Below are 18,450 nucleotides of genomic sequence, written 5' to 3' on the forward strand. Positions count from 1 at the left end.
TAGTCTCTAGTAGATGAGGCATATATAGACATCGTGCGATATATACAGAATCAAGGCCAACCTCCATTTACTCAGAAGCATTGAACCCCATCCTTTAAAGCTTTGCAGCAGAAGCCTCCGGCTCTCCCACCTCCCGTAAAGCCTTCCAGACGCGCATCGCCTCATCCCAAAGCGCATTATCCTGCACAATCTCAACCGACCCATCAGGCTTCAAGGTCCTCATCTCCCGATGATGCGTCGTACCCCACTTCACATCCCCCTCCCCATGAACAAGTCTAATAAACGGATCCATCAAAGCCCGCCGAATAACAACCTTCTCCTCCGGCTCCAACACATGTCCATTCCCCCAGAACCAAATGGGATAATCACTAGAATGCGTAACCTCCCAGTCGGGCGGAATATTGGCATCCACACACTTAGCCCGCCACTCAATCCGATACCGATAAAGCAAATGTCCCGCCCCGCCACTAGCAAGAGCATGAATCAGCCCGCGCTGCATATCATGCACCTGCATCTTGGCATACACCCGCCCGAAGGCATCATTGTCCCAGTTCTCGCAGCACGATGGCAACTTGCCGTCTGGGTAGTGGAGCTTCATGAGCGTGTCCACGACGTGGCGCGGGTAATCTGCGAGAAGTCTGGAATGGAGAGCGGAGAGACTGTCGGCTTGTGGGGGGAACCAGGCGGCGTAGAGGTGTCGCTCGTCGCGGCATTCGCCGAGCATGATGCGCACGTTTCGTGCGGTGAGGGCGCGCGCGAAGGCTCCGCTGTCGAGGGATTTGAAGAGGGTGGGTTGGATGAAGGCTGAGTCGGAGGTCGGGCGGTATTGGTTTAGTTGCACGCTCATGGCGGCGTCGAGGAGGGTTTGGGAGGGGAGGGACCGGAGATGGGAGATCTTCTCGGCCCAGGGGAGGGTGCTGGGGATGTTTAGGGCTGAGAGGAGTTGATCGAATTGTTCTTGGGCGGAGGCTGGAGATTTGGGCTGTACGGCGGCGGCGTTGGACCAGATGCAGGCTTGTTTGATTAGTGCTTGGGAGGCGGGGAATTGGAGGTCGTAGGCGAGTTGGTAGAATGTTGAGTAGGCGCCTGGTTGGGTTAGTTTTGCGGCTTCGCATGTAGGGAGAGGGGGGTCTAGGCAACTCACCGGCTGAGTATCCGGAGACGGTGATTTGGGATGGGTTGCCGCCGAAGAGGCTGATGTTGTCCCTCGTCCATTCTAGGGCTAGACGCTGGTCCCAGAAGCCGTGGTTGCCTGCTGTTTCGCCTACAGAAGAGGCGTCCTTCTCGATCTCCGAGGAGTATAAGAAACCGAAGACGTTCAGCCGGTAGGCTGGAAGGACGACAATGGCGTTGAGTCCAGCATCGCCTAGTAAGGCTGCGGCGGAGAATCCGTTCGGGTGGCCGAATTGTAGCCAGCCTCCGTCTAAGATGTGAATCCATCAGTATCAGATCAGGGAATGGGTTGTAGGCACTTTCAGAGGGGCGCGCATACGGATGAAGAAAAGGACCGGCCAGCCTATAGGAACATTTTATTAGCTTCGGCTGATATGTCAAGGACCACGATACTTACCTTCCTTGGGGGGCTCTCCTAGCGGTACCCACACGCTGGCTTCAAAACAGTCCTCTGTGAACCCCTTCGTGTACGGACGACCCATGAAGCTGGGCTGCGGACAAACAGCAGCATCTTTGTCGCAAGGGGCGGGTTGGTCTTTGGTGCCGTAGGAATAGGACTCGGGGAGCTTCTGGGCCCGACGCCATCTTTCAGGAGGAGGAAGAGCATATCGAACAGATCCAAAATAGTGGCACAGAGGCTGGTTAGATGCTTTTGAGTGCAGAGTGGTGCCCTGAATGTAGCCACGATGAGCCAGGGACTTCAGGTAGGGATGACCAAATGTCTCCAGAAGTGCCATTGTGGGCTGAGAGAATGAATATATATATGGCGGGCAGTCTTAGAGCTCTTGTGGTATAATAGCGAGTGAGAAATGGTCGAAAGCTATGGCACACGAGGTTCCATGGATAGATATAGCCCCAGAAAGGGCCGTTCTGACCGACGGCATCTCCGCACGAGGGGGAGGGCGCTCGCGTCTTTAGCGCATGATAAGGGTCCCGATGGCCGAAATCTTGGCAGGCGGTGGAGACTCAGGGGAAGAATTGACGAATCCTAAGATAACTGACATGTTTGCTAGATCGTCGGCAAATATAGCCTATAGAATGATAAGATATAGCGGAAATGTAAGGGGGAAACGCGGACGCTGAACCATGATAAACGGTCAAGATGGGCGAGGCATATCAAAGCGGCCCGCGGGGAAGCCGAAATCGTTCCGCTTCGGCCCCAGATTTGGATGCCGCGAGTTGCCTGAGGCATTAAATTATAGGTCAGCAGAAGGATGGAGTGATGGCCTGCTCCTCGGCCATGTCTTTTCCTCTAGCTTCTGATGCATCTGTACGCTGTACGCAAATGCTAAGCCAGTGCCTATGATGATGTTTCATTTCAGGGTCCCAAGTCTGTGTGTCATACGGTTCAACACCTCCATTGTATGCTGCGCCATTTTCGAATAGATGACAGATGCCATCGAATATATCCTCAGCTAGTTAGTTGCACATTACCCCGCTCATTGAAGATAAACAGTCTCTAGACACAGTGCAGATATTGATGCTTCACAGGAAGAGACAGACGGTACTTTTTCTCTCTGCGCAGTTACTCTTCGATCCCCGCATTTGGCAGTGCACCTGACGTCAAGCCATCATGGATGAATTCCATTGGCACACGACCAAATCTGCACATCGTTTTATTGGATTGTTTCCGCCTAAGAGGGCTGATTAATCCCAAATAACTTGTGACACTTTGGAAATTATCCGTGGATCGACGTATACGATTTCCCAGAGATGATGAATCATTGCCGTTGTCAAAGAAGCTTTTGCAATCCTAGGACCGGGGTCCCCAAGCCATTACTGCCCATTATTGGTTCATGGACGTCCTTTTGCCCCCTCAGACCTATGGGCCTGCCTCTTGCTGCATCATCATACCCAGGGTCTGGTTCACAGCATTCGGAGGGTGGCTGACTTACCCCTCTCTTACTTTGGGAATCTCTTATAAGGAGCTGCTGTCGTCCCGGGTATTTGCTCTGATCGGTAAAAACAACTCCTGTATCGAGGACACACTGCAAATAAGCTAACCGGTAAGTTCAAGTCTTGATTTCGAGTTCGCCCTCTTCAATATCGATCAGCTGGACTCTGTTTCTTTGATTATCTGTCGTTGAGATGACACCGGAGCCTCCCGGTTACATGATGAAAGAGCTATGTAACCATAGCCCGTGATCGATTTGGCTGCTATTCACCCGCGGTTGTTTGCCATACACATGCACCTGTTTAGTCCCTTTTCCTATGGATCACATCCTCACTTCAACTTACGAAGCACGCAGTTGATACTGCTCCTTCGATCTCATCGAGAACCAAGAAGTACAAGAAAAGAGGAACCATGAGCAACAACCAACAGCCCCAGTCTCCCCGTCATTGGCATGGCACTGTCGGTGATCGCTACGAGCATCTCAACGTCTGGGTGCGAGGAGGTCCTCCTGAGACCTACCGTCGGCCTTCGATCCCTACCACCACCGCTGCCACTGCCACTTCCGACAGACGCGTATGTCTGAACAGTTTCTGTCATCATCCCAAGCACTTGACTTCAGCCTGATGATTGGCACCTTCACACTCCTAGCATCTACACTAACTAACCGTTCTCCATATGAAGGGCTCTGATTCATCGGATATGTCTTCCAACTCTGCCAATCTGAGCAACAGCCCTCCCCCCAGCGTTGGGGATAGAAGACGCTCAACCGGCCATGGCGCATCCAGCCTATTTGAGAGTCTGACAAGTCAGAAGCGCAACTCTACTGACCAGACTCTCAATACACGCCGTGAAAGCTGGAACGAGCAGGGCCAGCAGGGCGGATTCTTCGCCAAGTGGTGGGATGGATACACGAGAGGAGGTAGTAAATAATCCCAACTAATTCCCTTCTTTGATGAAATGCTATGACATCGGAAATGTTGGACGCGAGGGGCCAGATCCCTCAGTGATTTATGCGAATATTGTTGCTATTTAGTCAAGTCAGGCGAGGTATAGCTATGCTATCTCGACGAAGTTATGTTGCATGTACGTATGATGACTACTGTAATAGTCAACAGACATAATTTGACTAGCGTTTGCTTGATCGCACATTTGGATCGTAAGGGATTAGTAGAATGCGGGGTTCTGCGGTCGCAAGATTCGCCAGCCCCAAACTATACATGCCAAAATTGGTACGTAATTAGGACCTTGGACCCAAACCTAAGCTGTTTCACAGAGAATTTCCCCATCAAAAACTTGGTAGCATGCCTGTCGAGCGGCAATCAGTAGTACTAGAGACCCGGGGTATTGGGCTAGACTCTACAAGCGCGGTCGGTCAATAGCCAGTTTGGCTGCTACGAGTCGGTCGGCTTATCTACTCAAAGAGTATTCAAAGATACCACTACGAGGCCGAGATTGAGCACAGAAACAGGGTGTTGAGACCCATGTTTCTTAAGCATCAGTCCTGGGGTAGCAGAGAATAATGCTAGAAGCACATCTCGCAAAAGGAAACACTCAATCTCAGAGATATGAGTTTCAGGCCAAATGCACACTATAGCACCACTGTGTGTTGAAAGTGGTACAAGTGGCAAAACACAGCAAAAGCATCATGGGAGACCTTTCATCAATGGTTATGCGGAAATCATCACCCTTCGTGAAGCCTTCATTGAGAAAAGTGGATGCGTATGAAAAATTTGGGAATTTGATATCTCTAACACGCCTAACCTCATGCCGTGGTAGAAAAGCCATATTTCAGAGCAGAGCGATAATGATTTTCAAGAACGCCTGCCTCCTTTTCTGACCATTTTTTGATCGATTCATCATAATCACAACCCCGGAGCTTTCCCTCCTGAAGACCCCGTGGATGAGGGCATTTACCGGACGATACCGTCGAAGCGGTTCTTGAACCACTTGACGGTCTCGTTCTGGGTGATACGGTGCTGGGAGCCGATACGGGCCTTGCAGCGGCGGCGCTTGGCGACACGCTCACCAGGGCGGGTCCTAGTAATTCCGAGTCAGTTCCTGATGCCTGGATGTTGTCCTGCCCGACCTGGATCGACACCGATGGATCTGTCGAACTAGGACTGCGTAGAGGTTGGAGTGCACTCACATGCAGCAGTAGAAGTCCATGCCGTAGATACCGATACCGGGGTCGTACTTGATACCCAGATCGATGTGCTCGGAGATACCGAAACCGAAGTTACCGGTCTCAGAGAAGTTGCGCTTGCGGAGCTCGTACTCCTTGACCTTAAGACCACGCTCAAGGATCTCCTCGGCCTTGGGGCCACGGACGGTAACGTGGACGGAGATCTTCTCGTTACGACGGATACCGAAGGTACGGACGGTGTAACGGGCCTTGCCTAAACGTTGAAAAAATCATCCCATCAGCCATCCATTCCATATCAAAGTTGTCATATCCTCCTTCCTCGGCTGCTTCGTATTCGAAATTCTCGGATTCATCGGGTTCGGGCGTTCTTACTGTAGACCGGAGTCTGACCGCTCAGCTGCTCGAGCACCTTAGCAGCGCGAGTAAGTCTGTCACCAGACTCGCCGACGGAGATGTTGAGCACGAGCTTCTGGATGCGCAGCTCGCGCATAGGGTTGGCGGACTTGTCCTTGGATTCCGACTGCATGGCGACAAAAATGTTAGAAAAAATTTTTGCTTATGAAATTTTCGGAGTCTCGAGAATCGGGTTTATATCAATGCTGAAAAGTGTTTTGGCGATGGGCAACATACCATGGCGACTGCTTTTGGCGTGAACTGGTCGACTGGTTGGTTGGAAGAAACTCAAGGATCGAAAAGTGTGTAAAAGGGAAATGTGTGGGTTGAAAGTGGGAAGCGAGAGCCCTTAGTGGCTTGGCGCGGTCGACTGGCGCCAAGCCGCAGAGCCGCGCCTCATGGACCTCCGACCCGTAGCAAGTCGAGCTGGTGCCGCTTGGAGAAAGTGTTGCAGACCTCGACCGACCTTCACTCCGAGCGCGACAGCTCAGTAAGGACAAAGTGACGATTAAGTAGAAGATTACCCCTTCTACCATCTCACAAAACAATTCTTTGGTTTTACTCAAGTCGCACTCGTGCGCATTCATAGCCCAACATGGCGGCTAATAAGCAGGGCAAGATGGTGAGTTGATCGGATCCTTCCCTTTGCTGTTGATATCAGCTTGTATACCCATGTTCGCGTGGCTAACTCATTCTCTTTATTCTGATAGCAAAACCTCGTAAGTTACTGACGGTACATATTTTACTCGCGCGTCAAACCTGACATTATCCTCAGATCAACTACCGGATGAGAGTCACCCTCAATGATGGCCGACAGATGACGGGACAGATGCTCGCTTTCGATAAGGTATATATCCCCGGGCCCTTCAGTGGCCATCGGATAATACTTGTAGTACGCTGGTCGCTGACGCAGTCAATTAGCACATGAACCTTGTCCTCGCCGATACAGAAGAATTCCGTCGCGTCAAGCGCAAGTCCAAGCCCGCCGCCGGTTCGACCAACGCACCTCTTGTCGAAGCCGAAGAAAAGCGCACCCTGGGTCTTACCATTGTTCGCGGTACACATGTCGTCTCTTGCTCCGTTGATGGACCTCCTCCCGCCGATCCCTCTGCCCGACTTGGTACTGCTGGCCCTGGTGCAGCTGCCGCAGCTGCCACTCTCGCAGCTGGCCCTGGAATTAGCAAACCCGCTGGACGTGGTCTGCCGGTTGGTCTGGGAGGCCCTGCTGCGGGTGTTGGTGGCCCTCCCCCGCCGCCCGGCGGTTTCCCTGGTTTCCCTCCTGGTGGTGGTTTCCCTGGAGTTCCCCCTCCGGGCTTCGCTGGTCGTGGTGGTGCCCCTGGTGGACCTCGTAAGTTTGCACTTCGGAGCTCAATGGTTGAACATGGTTACTGACATAAGCTATCAGCTGGCTTCGCTCCTCCCCCGGGATTCGCGCCTCAGGGTGCTCCTCGTAAGTATCCTAAGGTTACGCGTTATGGTTCATGAGCTAACTGAGGCTGTTGTAGCGGGTGCTTTCCAACCCCCACCGGGATTCCAGCCCCCTGGACAGGGCCGCGGATTCCCTCCACCCGGCTTTGGTGGACGGTGATTTGATAGTATGTGCAGCAGCATGATGGCTTGCAACCTGGCCATGACACCGGCATGGCAGATACTTCGAACTACGAATCAAGCGAACAATATTCACTTCCCATTAGTCGCCTATTTGACGAACCTCAGACGAATAGGCATAGCACCCCGAGTTTTACCAGGCAAAGGCGTTGCGGCGTGTGCGGATGCAGGGAATGCCCTGACAAAAGAAAAGGTCGACCGAAATAAGGATAGGACCGACAGAAGTAATGCTAGATGTATTTCGAGCACTCAATTGTATTAGTGAATCCTAATGAGGGTTTGAAGCCTTTAATTTCTCTGTTTCAAGTAAGACTATACTTTAATTCTACGGCGATTGGACAGCTGCAGGTGTAGATTTAAGCCTAGTAGTACGCAGTAAGCACCTAGCAGGTCCGATTCAACCAACGACTTCGCAGGGATATAGTGCACGTGACCGTCTCCGGGTAACTCCGCCCGGCGCGGACTGCAGGTGACGGAGTGAGGAAAGCAAACCGCTCGGCCCTGCGTACTCTCCTCTGATCAACTCTCCACTCCTCACTTCAGTCCAAGCCTTCGAGTCGTCAAAATGGCCGCTGCAATCAAGGCAATCAATGCGAAGATCCGGTCTAACAAGGCCCTGGATTACTTCTGCTCTACCCGTACGTTCAATCCTCACCGTTACCCTCTCCGTGTTCCTGACCGAGATCGGCCGACAAGAATGTCTGCCGTAAGACATGTTCTGAAGGGGTTGATGAGCAACTTCAATGAATCCTTTCAGCACATGTTATCGGTCACGAACACGAAGCTCTTACTTAGCCAAATCTGGTTCATAAAAAGCAATTTCTCTTGGCTAACAATGATATTAACTAGACTTCTGGGGCCCTGCCTCCAACTTCGGTATCCCCATTGCGGCGGTGATGGATACTCAGAAGGACCCTGAAATGTACGTCGCTACAATTACCTCCCCTCGCTCCGCGGAGTTCCTTTCCTGAATAAACACTGCACATCGAATTAAGCTTTGAGAGCTTATCGGAATAGCCCAGACGAACATGCCAGCACCCTCTTAACCAATAATATGTTTGCTAACTGTCATTCTATCTACACAGTATCTCCGGCCAAATGACCGGTGCTCTCGTTGTCTACTCGGGAACTTTCATGCGCTACGCCCTTGCCGTCTCCCCCAAGAACTACCTCCTGTTCGCCTGCCACGCCGTCAACTTCTCCGCCCAGCTTACCCAAGGATACCGCTACCTGAACTACTGGAAGTACGTCACAAAATGGCTCTATCTTCCCACCCTCATTGAGACATGAAAGGATAATGCTGACTTTCGCATCAACAGCTGGGGAGGCCGTGAAGCTCAGCTCGCCGAGGCCGCCAAACAGGGCAAGGATGCCACCGAGGCTGGCGCTTAAACGACGTCATCTTCCTTTTCTCGACTTTATCGCCTCATCCCGCTTGCTGCGCGGCTTATGAATACCCCATACGTCTTCAGCAGCATTGCCTGCCTACCTACCCATTTAAGTAGACAATACCACAATTTTATGAATCAAATCGCCAAATCAATGTGAGACCTGTACGTTGAGGGATGATCCAGGTAAGATATGGGGCAAGATGAAGGCTCCAGCCACTTGTATTATTAATAGTGGCGCTGGGATTGGTAGTTTTGTTTGGTGGGGGGTTTTCTGCTGTTGACTATGAGATATCTTTGTATCTAGCAGCTGGGCATGCCGGGGTTTTCTGTATATAGGCTTTTGTTTTTGCGCATCAACAAGGTTTAGACATTGATGATCTGGTAAAGCTTTGTGTAGTCGACTTCATTTATTTGAGTAAGTGTTATCTGCTTAGAAGGGAGGATGGACAAGGTCAAAATAGACATATACTGGCAATTTAATCTCTAGTCTATATCAAATACAATCGAGAATACAGCAATAATAAACAAGATTTAATCAAACAGGGGTTTAGCAATCAGACCAAGAAGTATAGGCCAATCCATCGAATGGACGATGGCCTCACATTGTAGCATCAATCATTCATATCCAGAGATCCGATCCGAAGGAACGGTATAACAATCATGACATTTACACAATCTATGAGTCACAGTAGCCGGGGGCTTTGACGTCTGACCCATTGATCCAGTTGTTGAGCGTCAGGGCGGTCGTATACAAACAGCTAAGGACACCAAAAACGGAGAGTGCGATATCGGCAATCTGCTGTCGTCTTGACTGGGCACAGGCCTTGAGATGCAGTAGAGGCTGAGCAGAAGTTAGTAATCGATTTGGCGGACTAGACGAAGGTACGTCAATAGTTAACTTACCGGGTATACGTAAATCAAGGGGACACAGGCGAAACTTCCGACAAGCGAAACAAACTTGTCCAAGTCTTCTGCTCCGCCCCAAGCAATAAATGCACAGATCATGACAAGGAAGAAACGGAAGCAATTCTTCTTCCACTTGATACTGGGGTTGTACTTTCCGCTGCGAGTGAAAAGCTCGTTCTCCAAGATTCGAATGGCCGGGAAGAGCTGCAGTGGGGTACTGAGAAGAATCGCCAGAGAATACAGGAACTGCACAGCATTTACAAACTTGTCATCCTGAGGCATGTTGAGGATGACTACCGTCTTCGTTGCGGATCCATATGCCGCATAGCTGAACGCACCAGCGCTGAGGAAGATGATCGTGATTATCACCATCACCATGGCGAGGACACCGGGGAACTTTTGCGGGTGCTTCATTGATTCCTGAATGGGAATGATTAGACCAATGCCCTCATATGTGAAAATAGCCGTGCCGATGAAAAGTGTCCAGGTGGATGGATTGAAGGATATGATATCCGAAACACCGCCTTGGTTGGAGATAGTCAAGAAATCGTAATAGAAGAGGTAAACCAGCCCCATCATGATGAACAGGTCTGCAATGAGGGCAGTGAAACCGAGCTTGCTGATATCGCGGATCAATGAAAGAGGGAGGAAGATGACCAGCTGCAGCAGCACCATAAACTTGATGTCAATAAAAGATTTGCATTTGCTGACAGCCAGGACAAAGGCTTGTAGGTTCTCGGCCGTGAAAACAATGTATGCCGAGACGAAGCCCAATTGACTCAACACAATGGAGCCGAGAATGATGCGCCTCATATGCTTTCCATAGAGCGCACCGCCAATGTCACCAAAAGAACCATCAATCTTCAGCCGCGTATTAACCAGGAGGATGAAACAGTAAAAGCTGAGTAGTGATACACCAAGAAGTACCATGCTACTGAACAGCATGCCACCGTTCAAGAAAGCTCTCGGCAAGAACAAGACTCCTGTACCAACGAAAGACTTGAGTAGAAGCAAAGCTGCTCCGGTCCGCGTGTTGGTTCCCGTCCCACCGCGTGGCTTGCGCTTCCTCCGGCCAGCTGTGTCTGGCCTGAGAAGGGCTGAGTCTTCACCTGGTTCTCTGCCTTCTGCTTCATCATAAGTATCCGATGAGAAGTACTCATCAGGACCCAAGACCTCGTCATCCTCTTCAAGCTCTTCACCAGCAAAGTGACCGTATAGAGTCAGAAATTCCAGAAAGCTGCTTGTTGGAAGCTGGGGCTGAGCAGCAGAAGCCTGCGCACCCGAGCCATCCAGATCTCCAGGGAGGTTGGGGCCTACTGCCCGTCTTAGATAGTCTCTTCTGAAACCTCCTGGGACACGGATACTGTTGATGTTCGTGGTTTCATCCTCAGGTGCAGGTCGAGCATGACTGAAGCTCCTGCTGCGGTGGGGTTTCCGCAATGAGCTTCCAGCTTCTGCATCCTCGGCCCATCTGTACACCTGTCTCGTGATATCACCACCCTGGAGTTGCAGACTAGAGAACTCATCCTCGGCGTTACTTTGGGCACCCCCAGAAGAGTGAATATCCCGATTTTCGACCACATTCTGGGGTTGCACCAAATGTCTCTTGACAACTTCGGGATCCTCGTATGGGCCAGCTGAATATATCGAACCCTCTCTCCCAGCCTTGTTATCGAAGGAACCGTAGTTCGACCTGACAGGCTGGTTCAGGAGGCCAGGCGAAGCAGTCCGCCTCGGAGGGGTACCCGCTCTCGGAGGAGGAGATCGGCCGAGGTAGTCCTGGAGCGCAGATGCAATCATGGATTGTCCGGGGCCGGGTAAGGATGACGGATTGTCGACTTTCCGAAGGTCTTGGTTGGTTGCTGCGGTTGGTTGAATCGGCAGCGGTACCTGTCTTGACGAATAGGAATTCGAGGGAGAAGGAATTGGTGATGCTAGACGGGCTATCGAGGCATGCCTATAAGAAGAAGAAACATCTCCTGCAGGTGATCCTGAGCGCATCGCGGACGTGGAGATCGGCGACGCTGAACGGTTACGCTGAGAGGATGAGCCCTCACCGTTGTCAGACATCCTGGAGGATGACATGTTGACAAGAAGCAATATTGAATTTTTCTCGGAGTACGAGAACTTGGTTAATTCCGAAAACAATTCGTACTATTTGAGTTTTCGGAGGCGAACCAGGATCATGGGGGGAATGCCTACGAAGTAGGAAGGGCTGATAAGAGCGGAGAAGGAGAGTTGAGAGGATCGATAATGCGAGAGGCGCAAGTCGTTCACCGCAATGTATGCGGAGGGACTAGGCTTCCTGTTGTTTCCACGCACCCCAAAACACCCCGCGCCTTGTCGACCATGACAATCATGAACAAAGATGAGGACGGGCCAACAAAGGAACGATAGCAGTGATGGAGAGACGAGGATGAGATAAGGGAGATCAGATGAGGCAGACTGCCAGACCCAGTGACCACTTTTGCATTGTTTGTTTGTCGCTCGGCACATGAGGTCATCGCCGACGATCTGAACTCGGACTTCGCGTCTCCATTATCCTTTGTTCGTTACACGGTAACTCAACGTGCATGGCCCTGAGAGGTCCTTGCTGGTTTGCATCACAGTAGCTCTTACTGTGCTTGCAGGCAAATTACTCTTACCCGGTCTTAGCACCAACTCATTGTCCTTGCGCCTCCGATTCGTCCGCTTTCAATTGTGTCATTGCTGTATGAGGGAGGAGAAAAGCTCCTACAACCAGGAGCGGAGGCCCTATATCCATGACTGACGGACGGGCTGACAGTGCCTCGGAGTCTCTGTCCCGAAGGAGACCCAATTTCTCCACGCGGGCGGCTGAAGAAGACGTTTCTAGGTTGGATCCGAGCGAATCTGCCAATGCATCCCCCGAAGAAAGTAGCAAGTTCCTCCACGGGAGGATGAATTCCTCCTCACATTCGCACGAGCCTCCGCATTTCCATCACCGCTCATCCGAAAGCCGACAACAATCCCAACAGAACATCATCGATAATGTTGCTCGTTGGTGGAGTGGGCAGGGGAGTGACGGAAAGCATGAACTCCCTAGGGAGAGATTAAATGCCAATCGCTCGCCCCCTGGGCCCTTCAGAGAGGGTCAGAAGGAGAGAGATGGCCAGAAAGACCGTACGCTTGACAATCCTGATAAGCTTGGGACATTTTCTGGCGTCTTTGTGCCGACCACCTTGAACGTCCTTAGTATCCTGATGTTCCTTCGCTTTGGCTTCATCCTTGGCCAAGCTGGGTTATTAGGGATGTTAGGTATGGCGCCCTTCAATCATCACCCACACAAGCCAATTGGGGTCTGACAGAGAGTAGGTTTACTGGTCGCTTCGTACACGATCAATCTCGTTACGACTATGTCTCTATCCGCTATTGCAACCAACGGAACAGTACGAGGAGGTGGAGCATACTATCTTATATCTCGATCGCTAGGTCCTGAGTTTGGTGGATCTATAGGGATAGTGTTCTACCTGGGTTATGTGTTGAATACCGGTATGAATGCCGTCGGTCTTGTTGACTGTTTCACACAGAACTTCGGGTCTGAGTCTGGTACTTGGGGCAATTTCCTTAGAGAAGGCTTCTGGTGGCAATACCTCTGGGGAACTGTCATCCTCATCATGTGTACCGCGATATGCTTAGCGGGAAGTTCTATATTCTCCAGAGCTAGCAACGGGTTGCTTATCATTCTCCTCATCGCGACTTTCAGCATACCAGTCTCTGCCGTATTCATGAAGCCATTCAGCATCCCAAAGGTTGGGGTAGAATTCACAGGATTGCGGCTTCAGACGCTGCTAGAAAATCTCAAACCCAAGCTTACCAAAGGCGCTGCTGGCAGCCAAATACGTGGACGGGAGAATTTCCAGGATCTATTCGGGATCCTGTTCCCTGCTACTGGTGGTATATTCGCGTAGGTACGTTTCCTAGAACTTAAGAACACCAAGCTCACGTACCAACAGCGGCGCGAGCATGTCTGGTGACCTTAAGAACCCGAGCAAATCGATTCCCAAGGGAACTCTGTGTGGGCTAGTCTTGACATTCATCACCTATGCTATTGTAATTCTTGCCATGGCTGCTTCGATCACCCGGGAATCATTTTACAAAAATGCAAACGTTGTTCAAGTGGTATGTAATGATTACATGGATTGAACAGCGTGCGTCGCTCACTAAGTACAGGCAAATCTTTCCGGGGCAGTTATACTCATGGGAGAATTCGCGACAAGTTTTTTCTCTGCTCTTATGGGAGTGATTGGCTCAGCAAAACTGCTTCAGGCGGTTGCGCGAGACGGCTTGCTTCCTGGCCTAAGTTTTTTCGGCAAGGGTACCAGGAAGACTGATGAGCCCGTTAACGCAATCATCGTCACTTACATGGTTGCACAACTCACTATGCTTTTTGACATCAACCAAATCGCATCCTTCGTTACAATGACCTATCTGATGACCTTTCTTGTGACGAATCTCGCCTGTTTCCTCCTAAAGATCGGGTCTGCTCCCAATTTTCGTCCGTCTTTTCACTACTTCAACTGGAAAACCGCAGCGACAGGCACCTTGGTATGCGGAGCAAGCATGTTCTTCGTTGACGGGATCTATGCCACAGGCTGCGTAGGTGTACTGATGATGCTATTCCTGCTAATCCACTACACCTCGCCTCCTAAGTCCTGGGGTGATGTCAGCCAGAGTCTGATCTATCATCAAGTGCGAAAATATCTGCTTCGGCTTCGCCAGGAGCATGTTAAGTTCTGGCGGCCTCAGATTCTGTTGTTCGTCAACGATCTCAGCGAGCAGTCTAAGATGATCTCATTTTGTAACTCTCTGAAGAAAGGAGGGTTGTTTGTGCTGGGCCATGTGCTCGTGACAGATGATTTCACCACCGCTGTGCCAGAGGCACGACGGCAGCAGACTGCATGGACCAAGTTCGTTGAGAACTCCCGAGTGAAGGCCTTTGTCAATATTACAGTCTCTCCCACTGCTGAATGGGGTGTCCGTAATGTCACACTAAGTGCTGGACTGGGAGGTATGAGACCAAACATAGTCGTGATTGATCAATTCCGCGAAGGCAAATCCTTGGTTGAGAGACCATCCCTCTCAGGTCGGAGGGAATCGGGTGGAAGACGCATATCTCGCGAACTGGTGCCTGTGATATCGGAAGACGGTTCGCAGGAGCCACCGATGTCAACCAAGACATATGTGACCATCCTAGAAGATCTGCTCTTCAAGCTGCGTATGAACGTTGCTGTGGCGAAGGGATTTGAGGATCTCGAGCTTCCTGGACCACACGGACAGCACACAAAGAAGTACATTGACCTCTGGCCGATACAGATGAGCGCAGAGCTCGGTGCAGACAGTGAAAGTAAGAAGAATGTTCTAACCACTAACTTTGACACCTACACCCTCATCTTACAATTAGGGTGTATCCTCAACACTGTACCGTCGTGGAAAAAGACGTACAAGCTTCGAGTGGCTGTTTTCGTTGAGTACGAAACCGACGTTGAGGACGAGAGAGGAAGGGTCGAAGCGCTTCTCGAGAAGCTAAGGATAGAGGCCGAGGTCTTGGTTTTCTGGCTGGCATGCGGTGTTCTTAAAACCTACCGTATCATCGTGAACGGCGACATCTCACCGGAGACCGAGGATGCGGAGCCCCGAGTCCATGAAGCTTTACGGAACGAAGAATGGTGGCAGGATATACAGAAATCTAGGAGTGAGCATGAAGCTCAGCAGCGAGCTGAAGTGGGTGCTATCAAAAGGGCAGACGAGCGGATTCCTAGTTGGCCCATGCAAAGCCCCGAAAGTGCTCACAAGCCACTACAACCTTTAGCCGGTGGGCTGAGGAAATTGGTGGAGTCATCCAAGCGCCGGCGATCAATTTCGAGCTTCAGAGGGCTTGGAAGTGTCAGCTTAGGCATGCAAACCCATCGCTTGCTGGATGCTTTTGTTGACTACGACAGCAGCGAGAGCAGCACAGGTGAGAGCAGTGACGAAGGGGAGTTTCCGCCTTACCTGGATGAGGAAGACGACGAAGAAGAAAACGGCCAGGAAGCCGAACACAAGATCCAGAGTCCTCAATCAGAACTGGCAGGATCCTCTAAGGCAAAACAGAAGGTTACCGAAGAGGTTGCACCGGATCAGGCAGTTCCGTCAATCATTATGACATGCGACGATGGGACATCCCCCAAGTCCCAGTCAAGTCCATCCCGGCCAAAATTTAACCGGTCGCCGTCCAGCAGCCGATTCAGCTCATCGCCAATCCCTGAAGCCCGTGTCAACACAGAAGAGGGCGCGGGCCCTTCAATCATGTTCGCTCCTAGTGCATCTCCTCCACGCACATCTAACCGGATTGAATCCATTTATACACGACGCTCTTCTTCAGGGCCATCTGTCCCCAAAACCGCGTCTGGATATCCAAGGCAGGCATCAGTTCCATTATCATTCAATGATCTCCCTAGTCGGGCGCAGCACTTGATCTTGAATGAACTGATGAACCAGCACAGTGATGATACAGCTGTCCTATTCACAACTTTGCCATCGCCGTCCGAAGGCACTGCACAGAGCGAGGCAGCAAGTGCCTCGTACCTGAGCGACTTGACAGTCTTCTGGCAAGGATTGCCGCCGTGTCTGCTGGTCCATAGCAACAGCATGACTGTGACGATGAATCTCTAGCGTAAGGGCATGAACATAAAAAGGGGAGCAAGGCATTGCACATTTTCGCTAGGCCATAGTATATACGACTACTGGTACATTGACTGTTCATAGCATATGCATATGTTAATAATGACCTGAAGATATTGTCCTTCTCCATGAATGAACCCATACTACTATCATGTCACCGAGCCTAGTAGTACTGGTAGACTTCAATAACCGATAATTTGGCCCATCCCAGCTGTGTCACCCATCAACGCCCACTACTCGCTATTCCCTTATCAGTACACTCAAATATTCCCAAGGATAGGCCCACGCCTGCACGAGACAATCAAGCAATCTTGCCAATGCAACTTCTATATTGATAACAAGGACCAGAGACCGTAGACGTAAGGATACCAGCAAGCATGCTTTCCTCGCCTCTTTCCAGTTGATAAACTCCTTAGGTCCCTCCATTTTTATCAAGATTCCCGTTCATTTTACCGCGTGTATATCAGATTATGACTATTTCCAAAGCAATATTGAACATAAAAACTGTATGTATGCTCTAAAGCTAAGAAATCACAGAAAGTAGCATGATATAATGTATACAGAAAAGACATGTCCATTGATCCAAACTGGCGCACATCCTAACAGTGCTACTAGACAGTAGTGGCTTTCCCAATCTAAGTAGTATATTTGAAGAAGCCATTGCCGGATTTGACACCTAGGTCACCACGTTCGATCATCTCTCGTAAGTATTTGCGCGGCGCATTAGGGATTCCCATCCTCACTTTGGCGTAATGTTCCTCGACGGCGAGAATCACATCCAATCCAGCAATATCCATCAGCTCACAGGGTCCTCGGGGCGTGTTAAGCACACACTTGTAGATTTGGTCAACCTCCTCGGGTGTTGCAATGCCCTCTTCTAAGACCATGAGTGTCTCTCGCTTGATGGCGGCCCAGATGCTATACAGGATTAGCATGTATGCCCATGCTCCATATAACGTGGTTGGCGAGATACCGGTTGAAGGTGTAGCCTGTTGAGGACTTGCGGACGTGGAAGGGCTGGAATCCATGGTCTTGGGTTTCTTTCATAAGTAGAGGGATGATGTCGGGTCGGGTTTGGCTGAAGCCCATGATTTCGATCGCTGAAGCCGGGGGAGTTAGCACAATGAAAAGGCTTCTTCTTGTTTGTGTTAGATCTGGTCTTCCTTACCTGTTGTCTCGGGTGGCCAGACTTGGAAAAGTAATAATTAGTGTTGCTGCTCATGGGACTGTTCTTGGTAGGTATTGGACTTACAGGAATGCAGGTTGACGAAACGATCATCTGCTTTGAGGGATAGTCCATGACAAATGTCCGAGATGGAGTAACTGCTCGAGTTTGACGCGATGATTGTCTGGGAGTGCGATCTACTATCGAGGTCCAGCATCACGGACCGCTTGTATTCCAGGTCCTCTGGGACACACTGACAGGGTTTAGCTAGGGTGTATCAGTGCTTGGTGGTCCTTCCCTACCTCAATAGCGAGCCAGGAGTCGTGGAGCGCTGGGTCCAGATCGTCAACAGTGAGACTGGTTATTTTGCCATCCTTCCCAGCTGGTTCGGAGGCTCTTAGCCGTTGTATGGTAGCTAATGCCTGATTTAGCTGGGCAGGGCTTTTGTCGACAAGGTAGACTGGTCTCCCTTGGCGAGACCACTATTTCGATACTAGTTAAACCAAAGCTCTGATTCAAAATGGGAGGCTCAGACATACCATGAAAGCAAGGCGCGAGCCTTGAGTGCCTGCACCGAGCAGAGTGACAGCGTTGAGAAGTTTAGACATTTGCTGACTTGACTTTGTAAGGTTGTTCAGTTATCTTGGGATTCGAATCTGAGGTTCATGGCTGCAGGCAAGGCCGTGTTTATATGGACATAAGCTCATCGCTAAAACGCTGTTTCTTCGAACTGTTTTATCCACTTACTGATGTCAATGTAATTTTTGACAGTCCGTTCCTGTTAATACCCTGATCTGTACAACAGCGCAGGTTTGATTTAGGATTTACTTGGTTCCAGATAGATATTTCTTGCTCGTTTCAGGAACTGGCTTTGATTCGGGGGTTTACCGCAATGTCATTTGGTTTAGTCTCCCAAACCAGTAGTCTTTCTTTTCATGGCAATTTGGGGAGCAAAGCATTGATGATCGACCTGGCGCAGAGTTCGGCGCTTATCTTCTGCATAATGCGGCATTTAAGCTTGAGTGACTAGTCGATTGACACTTTCGGTAACAATCTGCCGCATGTAGTTTTGTAACGCCTAATCGCGATCTCGTTG

At 50.5% G+C, this 18,450-nt stretch overlaps 8 protein-coding genes across 8 annotated transcripts; 4 read left to right on the forward strand and 4 right to left on the reverse strand.

Moving 5' to 3' along the window:
- Positions 1-32: 32 nt before the first annotated feature.
- On the reverse strand, positions 33-1,963 carry BO79DRAFT_239024 (putative carboxylesterase). Its single transcript, XM_025684874.1, has 4 exons — positions 1,571-1,963; positions 1,493-1,516; positions 1,145-1,423; positions 33-1,086 (listed from the first exon to the last, which is right to left on the reverse strand). Exons 1-4 carry the CDS (start codon positions 1,908-1,910, stop codon positions 95-97), a joined length of 1,635 nt encoding a protein of 544 aa, XP_025537531.1. The 5' UTR covers positions 1,911-1,963; the 3' UTR covers positions 33-94.
- Positions 1,964-3,456: 1,493 nt separating this feature from the next.
- On the forward strand, positions 3,457-4,150 carry BO79DRAFT_176928 (uncharacterized protein). Its single transcript, XM_025679884.1, has 2 exons — positions 3,457-3,640; positions 3,749-4,150. The coding sequence occupies exons 1-2, from the start codon at positions 3,479-3,481 to the stop codon at positions 3,995-3,997; spliced, it is 411 nt and encodes a 136-aa protein (XP_025537532.1). The 5' UTR covers positions 3,457-3,478; the 3' UTR covers positions 3,998-4,150.
- A 790-nt stretch (positions 4,151-4,940) lies between these two features.
- BO79DRAFT_35369 (60S ribosomal protein uL5) lies at positions 4,941-5,916 on the reverse strand. The gene is made up of 4 exons (XM_025689115.1): positions 5,841-5,916; positions 5,583-5,730; positions 5,214-5,463; positions 4,941-5,104 (listed from the first exon to the last, which is right to left on the reverse strand). The coding sequence occupies exons 1-4, from the start codon at positions 5,841-5,843 to the stop codon at positions 4,978-4,980; spliced, it is 528 nt and encodes a 175-aa protein (XP_025537533.1). The 5' UTR covers positions 5,844-5,916; the 3' UTR covers positions 4,941-4,977.
- Positions 5,917-6,050: 134 nt separating this feature from the next.
- Positions 6,051-7,455, forward strand: BO79DRAFT_288956 (small nuclear ribonucleoprotein-associated protein). The gene is made up of 6 exons (XM_025688740.1): positions 6,051-6,225; positions 6,314-6,322; positions 6,379-6,450; positions 6,525-6,951; positions 7,009-7,053; positions 7,109-7,455. The coding sequence occupies exons 1-6, from the start codon at positions 6,199-6,201 to the stop codon at positions 7,189-7,191; spliced, it is 663 nt and encodes a 220-aa protein (XP_025537534.1). The 5' UTR covers positions 6,051-6,198; the 3' UTR covers positions 7,192-7,455.
- A 269-nt stretch (positions 7,456-7,724) lies between these two features.
- BO79DRAFT_176934 (pyruvate transporter MPC1) lies at positions 7,725-8,963 on the forward strand. Its single transcript, XM_025679885.1, has 4 exons — positions 7,725-7,849; positions 8,061-8,133; positions 8,297-8,455; positions 8,531-8,963. The coding sequence occupies exons 1-4, from the start codon at positions 7,777-7,779 to the stop codon at positions 8,601-8,603; spliced, it is 378 nt and encodes a 125-aa protein (XP_025537535.1). The 5' UTR covers positions 7,725-7,776; the 3' UTR covers positions 8,604-8,963.
- A 109-nt stretch (positions 8,964-9,072) lies between these two features.
- On the reverse strand, positions 9,073-11,879 carry BO79DRAFT_198673 (putative amino acid transporter). The gene is made up of 2 exons (XM_025681362.1): positions 9,506-11,879; positions 9,073-9,443 (listed from the first exon to the last, which is right to left on the reverse strand). The coding sequence occupies exons 1-2, from the start codon at positions 11,591-11,593 to the stop codon at positions 9,279-9,281; spliced, it is 2,253 nt and encodes a 750-aa protein (XP_025537536.1). The 5' UTR covers positions 11,594-11,879; the 3' UTR covers positions 9,073-9,278.
- A 186-nt stretch (positions 11,880-12,065) lies between these two features.
- On the forward strand, positions 12,066-16,180 carry BO79DRAFT_288959 (putative cation chloride cotransporter; the record flags this gene model as incomplete). Its single annotated transcript, XM_025688741.1, has 4 exons — positions 12,066-12,784; positions 12,842-13,433; positions 13,483-13,648; positions 13,700-16,180. The coding sequence occupies exons 1-4, from the start codon at positions 12,271-12,273 to the stop codon at positions 16,178-16,180; spliced, it is 3,753 nt and encodes a 1,250-aa protein (XP_025537537.1). The 5' UTR covers positions 12,066-12,270.
- A 644-nt stretch (positions 16,181-16,824) lies between these two features.
- Positions 16,825-17,962, reverse strand: BO79DRAFT_198679 (3-hydroxyacyl-CoA dehydrogenase family protein; the record flags this gene model as incomplete). Its single annotated transcript, XM_025681363.1, has 6 exons — positions 16,825-17,107; positions 17,163-17,289; positions 17,358-17,378; positions 17,442-17,607; positions 17,657-17,836; positions 17,894-17,962. The coding sequence occupies 6 exons, from the start codon at positions 17,960-17,962 to the stop codon at positions 16,825-16,827; spliced, it is 846 nt and encodes a 281-aa protein (XP_025537538.1).
- Between the last annotated feature and the right edge of the window lie 488 nt (positions 17,963-18,450).

Source organism: Aspergillus costaricaensis, assembly GCF_003184835.1.
Source record: "Aspergillus costaricaensis CBS 115574 unplaced genomic scaffold BO79scaffold_24, whole genome shotgun sequence".
Classification (NCBI taxonomy): Eukaryota; Fungi; Ascomycota; class Eurotiomycetes; order Eurotiales; family Aspergillaceae; genus Aspergillus; species Aspergillus costaricensis.

What these genes read in the sequence shown, in the direction of transcription:
- BO79DRAFT_288956 (XM_025688740.1), top strand. Translation starts at nt 6,199, where the DNA reads ATGGCGGCTAATAAGCAGGGCAAGATG. An exon ending in TGGTGCCCCTGGTGGACCTC is followed by an intron (nt 6,952 to 7,008) that starts GTAAGTTTGCAC and finishes ATAAGCTATCAG; the next exon opens with CTGGCTTCGCTCCTCCCCCG. An exon ending in CGCGCCTCAGGGTGCTCCTC is followed by an intron (nt 7,054 to 7,108) that starts GTAAGTATCCTA and finishes AGGCTGTTGTAG; the next exon opens with CGGGTGCTTTCCAACCCCCA.
- BO79DRAFT_239024 (XM_025684874.1), bottom strand. Translation starts at nt 1,910, where the DNA reads ATGGCACTTCTGGAGACATTTGGTCATCCCTACCTGAAGTCCCTGGCT. An exon ending in AGGAGAGCCCCCCAAGGAAG is followed by an intron (nt 1,517 to 1,570) that starts GTAAGTATCGTG and finishes ATGTTCCTATAG; the next exon opens with GCTGGCCGGTCCTTTTCTTC. An exon ending in GCCGGTCCTTTTCTTCATCC is followed by an intron (nt 1,424 to 1,492) that starts GTATGCGCGCCC and finishes TTCACATCTTAG; the next exon opens with ACGGAGGCTGGCTACAATTC.
- BO79DRAFT_35369 (XM_025689115.1), bottom strand. An exon ending in CGGTCAGACTCCGGTCTACA is followed by an intron (nt 5,464 to 5,582) that starts GTAAGAACGCCC and finishes TTCAACGTTTAG; the next exon opens with GCAAGGCCCGTTACACCGTC. An exon ending in ATGGACTTCTACTGCTGCAT is followed by an intron (nt 5,105 to 5,213) that starts GTGAGTGCACTC and finishes CGGAATTACTAG; the next exon opens with GACCCGCCCTGGTGAGCGTG.
- BO79DRAFT_176934 (XM_025679885.1), top strand. Translation starts at nt 7,777, where the DNA reads ATGGCCGCTGCAATCAAGGCAATCAATGCGAAGATCCGGTCTAACAAG. An exon ending in ACTCAGAAGGACCCTGAAAT is followed by an intron (nt 8,134 to 8,296) that starts GTACGTCGCTAC and finishes CTATCTACACAG; the next exon opens with TATCTCCGGCCAAATGACCG. An exon ending in CGCTACCTGAACTACTGGAA is followed by an intron (nt 8,456 to 8,530) that starts GTACGTCACAAA and finishes TCGCATCAACAG; the next exon opens with CTGGGGAGGCCGTGAAGCTC.
- BO79DRAFT_198673 (XM_025681362.1), bottom strand. Translation starts at nt 11,593, where the DNA reads ATGTCATCCTCCAGGATGTCTGACAACGGTGAGGGCTCATCCTCTCAG. An exon ending in CCTTGATTTACGTATACCCG is followed by an intron (nt 9,444 to 9,505) that starts GTAAGTTAACTA and finishes ACTTCTGCTCAG; the next exon opens with CCTCTACTGCATCTCAAGGC.
- BO79DRAFT_176928 (XM_025679884.1), top strand. Translation starts at nt 3,479, where the DNA reads ATGAGCAACAACCAACAGCCCCAGTCTCCCCGTCATTGGCATGGCACT. An exon ending in CTGCCACTTCCGACAGACGC is followed by an intron (nt 3,641 to 3,748) that starts GTATGTCTGAAC and finishes CTCCATATGAAG; the next exon opens with GGCTCTGATTCATCGGATAT.